The sequence below is a fragment of the Aedes aegypti genome, chromosome 2, assembly GCF_002204515.2.
Source record: "Aedes aegypti strain LVP_AGWG chromosome 2, AaegL5.0 Primary Assembly, whole genome shotgun sequence".
NCBI lineage: Eukaryota > Metazoa > Arthropoda > Insecta > Diptera > Culicidae > Aedes > Aedes aegypti.
Genome location: NC_035108.1, coordinates 320,389,606 through 320,398,853, shown reverse-complemented (window position 1 = coordinate 320,398,853; position 9,248 = coordinate 320,389,606). Strand labels below are relative to the sequence as shown.

The following is a 9,248-nucleotide window of genomic DNA, read 5'->3' as shown; positions in this document are numbered from 1 at the left end:
TAGTCCCTCTATGAGAGAACCCTCGAAGAGTTTACTTGAGAAATTACCAGGGAAATCTTCCTGATGTAGTGAGTAGAAGTAGATTTGCAAAAACATTCGGTTAGGATTAATTTCATGAATATGGTCCATTAATTTCCGTAGAAGCTTTTTCAAAAAAATCTTTGCGGCAAAATCAGAAATCTTTGAAAAATTATACCGTTTTGGACTTAACCTTGTTTATTGCTTAAGATAGAATAGGGATACTCTTCAAATGTCAAAAATTATAGCCTTGACTGAAATTTTTGAAAAATACCTTTGAGATTATTTCGTTGAACAAATGTCTAAAAACAGTTCCATTTAGAGATCATTTTGCCTAAAAAAGAGACTTTAAAGAGCTTCCATTGAGAATAGATACTTAATATAGTGACTACGTCTCCAAAAAGAGATCTGCTATCAGAGCACTATTCAGATGCTTGCCGTAATTACGGCTTCCACCTTTCAATCGCCTCACGTCCATTTGACAAAATGTTCCCTTTTTATCGCTGCACATTTCGGCTTTCGGCACGATGCCTTTATTTTTTGATAGAATTTGCTGATTTTAGGGTACAGTATAGGTACAGCAGGGGCCTTCCTTAGCCGAGTGGTTAGAGTCTACAAAGCAAAGCCATGCTGAAGGTGTCTGGGTTCGATTCCCGGTCGGTCCAGGATCTTTTCGTAATGGAAATTTCCTTGACTTCCCTGGGCATAGAGTATAATCGTACCTGCCACACGATATACGAATGCGAAAATGGCAACTTTGGCAAAGAAAGCTCTCAGTTAATAACTGTGGAAGTGCTCATGAGAACACTAAGCTGAGGAGCAGGCTATGTCCCAATGAGGACATTAATGCCAAGAAGAAGAAGAAGAAGAAGAAGACGACGATAGCTACAGCAGCTCCTAAATGTGTTCAACGTACCCTACAATATTCTCAAAGACGTCGTTGATGACTGCTTCTATGACAGTCCTCGAGAGAGGCTTCGGCAAACGTATCCTCTTTCAGCAAAGTTTGCTCAAGGTGCTGTACGTATGTTGTTGCGACATTCGACTGCTTCAATTGTTTAAAATCGTATCGATGCAGGCGTCGGTACCGTACGTTGTTAACGACAGCTTGAGAATGAAAATAGAAATTTACCACTATGTACTTGGTAATGGCTACATAATAAGTACATAGTGGTAAATTTCTATTTTCATTCTGAAGCTTGATTTTTAGCATTAGTTAATAAAACATAAAATTTAGGAGAACATCAAAGATTTGAAAGCTGAGATAAATAGGAGCAACAAATGGCAAGGCTTATGTTTTTGAATTAAGAATAATGTGAATAGAGATCGAAGATATTCTTCATCTCAGATGACTCAGAAGAATGCAACAGAAAACATGGCGAATAATATCCATGAATCAAAAACTCAGTGTTCCACTGCCAACACTCTCCAAAGCCAACCCTGCTAAGCTACAGTCCTATGGAATTCGCATCTCAATATCGAAAAAAGGTTTTTTGTTTTGTTTTGTGTTTTCTAGACTTCATTACCTACAGTAATAGATGGCTGCTCGGTCCTGCTCTAAGCTTATACTAAATTTCATTATTACATATTTATCATCGTATCGTGGAAAGTTCAGCCGTGGCGCTGTTCAATAAAAGGACATTTTGGTCATTCTAGTCGGTTTTGTTAGAGTTTACGATGACACCGGTCCCTCAATTGGAATATTCATGCAATAGTTCGATTGGAGGATCGGCATCACCATCTATAATATTTATAGTTATGATAGAAACATATATTTTCGCACTCGAAAAACAATCCAAGAGGTTGGTTTTAGTCTTGTGTTTTTGTATGTGTTCGATTCCTTCTATTGTAAAAGATTCTCCATAAAATAATTCGATGTATAGAAAAATAAATCTCGGTAGAAAATATATTATAAAAGACACGCACTAATTTGAGAACTAATGTTTCCTATTTACAAAAAAGTGAAATTGCATGCGACGAATGTATATTAAAAATCTAGCAGAATCATATATTCACAAATTCACATCGGAGGGATACTCTAGCTGCAGTTAAAATTAGCACAAAATCCCCTACAACACGTCTCTCTTCGAGAAAACAAACACACGCACACGCAAACATCCAGAGTGCAGAAAAGACAGAAAATATGGCGCGGATCGATTTCTATGTATCGTTTTTTGATATCGACGTGGTGTGTATCCCTAGCTTTAATATAGATTGTATAATCCCTACCGCTAATTATATGTATATAGGTATGTAAGCATACACCCAGCAGATCTTCAGAGTGCTTCACCTGCTACAAAGGTTCTAGGAAGCGCACTGAAATTGATGCCGGCAAGCGCGGAAAAACTTCAGGTTTACAATTTTGTTCGTTAACAAATACCAACAACTTGCCAATCGATGCGACTTATCGATCTAGCGAGTAAAATCATTTGAGTCCTTTTCCTCCGCCGTTTGAACTTTGGTTTTGACTATTGTTCGAATTGGTTCCGTTGCTACTACTGCTACTGCTGCTATTGCTGCTTCCACCGCCAACAGCTCCGCCAGAAACGCCATTATTACTATTGTTGTTGTAATTTTGATTGTTGTTGATACGACTATTGTTATTGTTGTTGTTACTATGCAAAGGTACCGTAGCTCGTTGGTCTTCCATGCGGCCCCCTTGGAGCCGCATGATGAGCGAGAAGAAATCTTCATCCGGAACCGTAGCTCCGCTGTTGGGATTGCCAACGGTGGGTGCCCTGCGCTCACCTCCAGCTTCCGCGTCCATGGTGATGTTCGGTGTCGGCAGTTCCGAGCGCTGCTCTTCGATCCTCGAACCCTACAAATGAAATATTAAATACATGGTTATGACAGGATAACATTTGGCATAAGGCCATTTCAAACCCCACAAGAGGAAACCAACCTGACATCGCATCAGCATGTCCAGGAATGCGTCGTCCGGCGGTGTACCGATTCCATCCGATGACGGTGGGAGCTGAGATGGCTGCTGGGCCGATAGGATACTGTCGGCGCCTGTATTTGCACCTGGACGGTTCGTTGCGTTGTTCAGTGATATTCGTTTCAGCCCGGGCAGCAACGCTCGCTGTTCGTCCATGCGTTCCGATTGGAAATCGGCAATCATCTCGAGCAAAGCATTTCTGTACAATAAATTAAATTGGTTACTAAGGTGGCCCATTTTCAAATGAAAAAAAAAAAAGAACTGTGAAGATCGTAACCCCGTAATTTGTTCATTTGGATCCCGAGAAGCTACTGAGGAAGTTTGAAATCCGTCAACTTATAGCCGTTCTGGCACTAAACCGAATAGCGCCGTACAATTTTGTTACTAGCGCTACTTTTTTTGTACGTTTAGCCTAGTGTCGGAAATACCGCGCTGTATGGCAAATTGGATGCTCTATATAGCGCACGGTATGTCTGAACCACACTTAAAATAATCTAAACGTCGTTACTACGTGAAAAATCACGTAGGTTCATGATAATGAACCATCCTCTGACTTTACCTGACTAAGGTAACAGTTACCGGTTCATAAATGAAAGTAATATGTTGCTTCGATAATTTTCACTGCGTCAACCTATTGACCTTACGTGAAATCTACGTACATGCTTTAATTGATTCCGAACGTGTTCATTCTTCGATTCATTTTGTGTTGTGATCAATTGTAAAGATGGCGTCAAGTGAAAATAAACATCAAGATATGGTGGACTTCCCATTTTTTGATTGATTGAAAGGTATATTTTAATTTGTTGTAGTAAGGCCTAAATTGATTTGAATTTTACTTCTCAATAGATCATCGGGCCATTTTTCTGAGTCGCATCTTTGCTAGCAATGCGGGTCAGATTGGAAGAGCTGGCGCTGGTCAACTATGGTTATCCCGTTTTTTAAATTTAAGCGTGAGTAAACATTTATTTTGTGATGTTTTTAAAAATAACTATTCTTGTTTCCGATATTCTTTCTCTGAAACAGAAACGTTGGCTGTAATTGTGTGCCGAAGGATTTCCGAGAATATCGAACCGAAAACACACAACAAAACCAGACTTGTTACCAGATTTTCCGATACTCCAGCATTGTGTGAAATACCGATGGTTCAATAAATAAAAGTAAGAATCAATGTTTAACTCGTTTTATTGAAAAATAACAATGCAAAAGCAGCATTGCACCTATACAACATTTTAGTACAGTTTACCGGGAGCGTATCTTAAGTTCCATCCAACTACTTGGTAAAATATACGAAAAAATCACGTAGCTGTTACGCGTGTCTCCGATGGAATGGTACAAGTTCATTTGTTCATTGGTTCATTCTTCGTCACCTACGATTCCCGTAAGAGCTACGTGAAAGGTGAGATGGAAAAAAACCCCGTATGTTTCCACGTAACAATGACGTTTGGATTATTTTGAGTGCAGCAGATTATAAAAATCGGATTTTTTCTCGTTCAGCTCCGTATTCAGGCTATATCATCATAATCGGAAAAATTTAATATCTCGCATAATTTGAGATCTCGCCCTAAAAGTCATTGGTAACCGAGTGTGTAGCTCCTTGTTTCTAAGCAAATTAATGGTCCTCAATGAAAACTATCACCACTGGGAGATAGAGAAGGATTTTTTCTTCTGTTGAATATCGTGTAAATCCATTCGTTTGCTCAGTTACCAATGGCTTCTAGGCCGAGATCATAAGTTATGCGAGATATATTCCATAGATGGAATTTTTATTGTTTACACTTTTAACCTATTTTTCATCACGTTTTTCGAAGCATTTTAGTCAATCTTGTCAAATCGTATTTTGGGAATACTTACTATCAATCCCTGAGGAAGAATTGTTCGCAATCACTTCGCAAATAGCCTAAAAGAGCGCCGTGGGTCGTTTTGCCTCAAGGGTGCACATTACCCCAGATTCCCTTACATTCAATTTATATAATCGTATATCCCGACATTATCCTTGGCCTCAGACCTTTAACTCTCCGGAATCACCTACGGTATTTCTCTTGCTACTGCTTTAGGTTTCTGTCCGTTCTTAGCGCTCTTAACCAGATTGGTCCTCCATACCTTAGTATGAATAGCGCAACGCCTACCAAGAGCTTGCATTTGCTGGCAATTACAGCAGAGTTGTTGAACAACATCCTCGAAAGCGCCGCTATAGCCGTAGATGCCCGTAGATGCATATTCAATGTGGCTAGCGAAGCTGTGCTTGTTATCGATATTTATCCCAAGATGCCTAAGGAATCGCTTGGACACTATGGTGCAATCACCTACCGAGATGAGCGCCTGTTGCCGGGAAAAGAGCGCTAATAAAACAGCGGAAGGCGCTTTTCGGTTTAGTGCCAGAACGACTATATGTACAGTGAGTCACAGTGAAAATCGTCCACCTTGAACATAACCAGAAAAGTAATTCGTACTATTCATGTATAGAACAAGAATTCAAATTACATGGCTCGTTACGTTAGTTCGGCAAGGGTCTTGATAATTGTATGCAATTCAAGTCATTGAATATTAAAAGAATAAATTAAGCTTTAACTTTGTAAAAATAATCAATAATAAGGTCACAGTGCAAATCGTCCACCTTCCGTTATGCATGATTTTTGGGGTAATATTATAAAGTTTTCATTCATATCATTTCTTTAACTCGCGCACACACATACATTCAAGCACGATCTGCTATGCAAGAATAAAAAAGGTTTAGTTTTTTAGAGTATTTCCATTAAAATGGGACGAAATAAACAGACATCGTCAGATATAAAAAAAAAAACTTGTGATAAAACTACACAAAAATAGCAGAACTCAACTGAAAATCACCAAATTTGTTGGAAAAGGGTGTACTACCGTATAGAGTATAATAAATCGCTACAAAATTAACCATTGAAGTAAAATCAAACCCAAAACATCGTCGAAGAAAATTATCAATGGAGCGGTTGAGCGTTAGCTTCTTCATCAGGTTGATACTGACCCTACTATTGACTTACCGTTTTGATTCGAATCCCGGACAGCTTCAAATTCCGGACACTCTACTTTGTATGGGAAAGATTTCACTCGAAATGTTTCAAAATGCGCCGTCAAAAAGTTCCCAAGTTGAATGATGATTTTTATAAACATTTTACATAGCAATCCATGAAAATTTACAATGTTTAACTAGTTTTGACGTCTTTCTTACGGATTAGTGCATTTAATTAATGATTCGATTATTCTGATTGTGTTTTTCAAGAGCTGTCCGGAATTCGAAATAAAGTGTCCGGAATATAAAGCGAAAGTGTGATTGTGTCCGGAATAAAAATCATGAAGAGACCGAACATTTTTATCGATTAAAGTGAATTAAAGATGTGGAACCCAAAGCTTCACCCTCCATTCGAAATTTAAGTGTTTGCAAGATCTGATTACGCTAATGTTTTGTAAAGAACGATTCAATTTATATGTGTAGTGATTAGCTGTACTTTACTGAAGCCTTAAGTGTCCGTAATATGAATCAAAACGGTACTATCAGAGTGTCATATTTCTCATGTATACCTAAATGAGCTAGTGTGCCATGCGATATTTCATATCGCAGCTCACAGATTATGTGAGGCACGAGATGCAGGTACGTACAAAATATATCTTAGTGAGCGAGTCTCATGAGACATCTCGTGATGCTCGTCACATGCGCTTACTCGGAGTACTTTTATGCAGTTATGTTTGCCTAGTACAATAACCCCACTGAAGCATACGGCCTATGCTTCTTCGGTGGCCAGCGCAAGTTTTTCAATTCAAATGCTAGAACCTCAATCGCGTTGAACGACGTCAATCCTTTCAAACTGTCTACGGCAGTTTAATTCATACTTTATTCCCATTTTCTTCTTTCTGCAACCTTCGCCAGCGAGGCTCAAATGCACTGTCACATTGAGATTTTCTCATGAGACGGCGCATGAGCCAGTGCAGATGTGATCGTTTAAGCTAATACATTGCTACATGAGATCTAAAAAAATGTGTCTCACTATAGCACGTGCTCAAGCGCGCGGATATTTTTGTGCGATCATGGCAAGCTGATCTCAAGCTCTTGATATGAAGCTCGTATACATGATGTCTGCTTACTATTGAGTGGATTAAGATCGCTAAAACTTAAACTGAGAAACTTGTGCGATCAAAGCCAAATCGTCTCAGGAAAGTTTTAAAGAGCAAAGGCTTACCTACTCGATACTAGTTTATGGGTTGACATCTGAAAAAATGACAATTCTTTTAGATCAACTATAAATTGATATCGGTGGACGATTTTCACTGTGACTTATATTTGAGGTTTAAATTTACTTTATTATTTTTCGGCAATCAATGACGTGCACACCAAATAACTAAATCCGACAATTCTCTAATTTTCCCCTCCAGTGCAACTTTTATTCCTGTAAAATATAAACTTAGTGGCTTTCAAAAAACCTTCCACCAAAGTAAATCATTAGTGCCAAGAAGAGAATCCGTTTCCCCACATGCCTTTGAAGAAAACATGCATGATTGCATGTGCGACTCGATGAAAACTATAAATTCTCTGAAGCATTTCTGTATTACCATTCTTATGATAAAGTACAGTAAACTCTCTCTTACTCGATATTCGGTATCTCGATATCGAGTTAGAGAACCATAGTAAAAGTTCGTTTCCATGGCTTTTGTGTTCTCTAACTCAATGGTTCCTACAATATCAAGTTAGGGAGAGTTGACTGTAGCTTCAAATTGAAGGATCGATCAAGTTGTTATAGTCTGCAAGTTGTTATAAGGCTGCAGCCTTGCAATGTTTAAAGTTGGTATAGCGGCAAAAGGGCCAGATATGAGAAGGGTCTTCAAGCCCTTCGCGGGCCGTACGTTGGACAGGCCTGGTTTATAGCATTTAGTTATACTGCACTATGTTACTCCATTTTACAATACTATAAATTATCTCGAAAACAAATTTCAATTCAGTACAACTTTCGTAATGATGAACTGCCCAACTTGTAGTACCAAAACAATTTATTGGCGATTTTTCTGGCAACTATTAGGAAATCCGCGATTTTCGCGACATAATTTCAGCCACTCGCGATTGTTGCGCCTGGCGTACCAAATCCGAAATCGCGAAATACGAGAATTGCGAAAATTCGACTGTTGTTGACTCTTGAGCAATTGTTCATGTACAGATCATGGGCTAGTTTTAGTGGGTCGTCCTTGGTGCGGCGTCCCCACACTCCCTGAGTTACCTTCTCAGGCGTCTGTTTGCAGATTTCCCCTTTATTAAAAAAAATAGTTTTGATGTCTATGCACTATTTGTGTTCAATTAGTTTGAAAATCACAAAATGTGTGTTGATCCAATCCGGACCATTCGATATGGTTCAATACGACTTTAAACTTTCAACGAGAACTTGGCCTATTTCAAGAATGTCCATAAAAGTATCCTTAACTTGGTAGAAAATCAATTTTCAAACATGGGTAGTCTAGTCATGTCCTGGTATCACAAAACTCTCTACGAGAAAAGTGTGCGCGCTACATTAGGCTTTCACGTAAACATAAAACATTTCATGCCGTTTATCGCGCTATTTACAGCCTATAAACTGTTCGTCCATGCGTGACAAATATTTATTGAAATTTGTTTTTTCTCTGTAAAAGAGAGTTGTGGGTTCAAACCCTACTGGTCGAGGATCTTTTCGTAATAGAAATGTTCTTGACTTCCCACGGTATTGTGTATCGTCGCGTGTTCCGTGTACGGAAGAAGTCATGCGATGCTTGAACATCTTTTGTGTTTCCTTCTCCCACCATCTCTATCCTGCGCGTTTGGAGATTTTCTGTTGCACCCCACTTCATGCACAATAACGCCACGCACGGTGATGTGGAGAGCAAAAAGGACGTGAAAAGTACAGTTCTCAAGAAAGTGTCGATAGCAAAAGACGTGTTACCAAGACAATAAAAATTCTCTTGTTAATCAGTTAATTAAAGAGTAGTAAAGTACAAAACCCAGTGCATCACTTCATTTCCCAGTAACCCAGTCCTAGTTCCGAAGAAGTGTCCCCCCAAAAGAGCCGTAAAGTGAATCGGTTATAAGACGAAGCGTCCAGCGAGGGATCCTTACCCTCTAGCGTCGACCGTCCTCCCGGAAAAGTGTTACAGTCCACTTTGCTCGTTCCCCCAGACGGAACATCGCGCTTGCCACATGATATATATACAAAAATATTCAATGAATTGACAAAGAACGCTATCACTTAATAACAACAAGTGAACAAGAACATTAAACTGACAAACAATAAACACTGTCCCAGTG

At 39.1% G+C, this 9,248-nt stretch overlaps 1 protein-coding gene across 1 annotated transcript in view; it reads right to left on the bottom strand.

Moving 5' to 3' along the window:
* Positions 1-1,514: 1,514 nt before the first annotated feature.
* The window catches only part of LOC5570954 (G-protein-signaling modulator 2), a 44,098-nt gene continuing 36,364 nt past the window's right edge, over positions 1,515-9,248 (bottom strand). Inside the window, exons 6-7 of the mRNA XM_021845794.1 lie at positions 2,921-3,155; positions 1,515-2,836 (exon numbers count right to left, since the gene is read on the bottom strand). Coding sequence (XP_021701486.1) covers positions 2,444-2,836; positions 2,921-3,155 — 628 coding nt within the window. The 3' untranslated portion in view covers positions 1,515-2,443. The remainder of the gene's footprint in view (positions 2,837-2,920; positions 3,156-9,248) is intronic.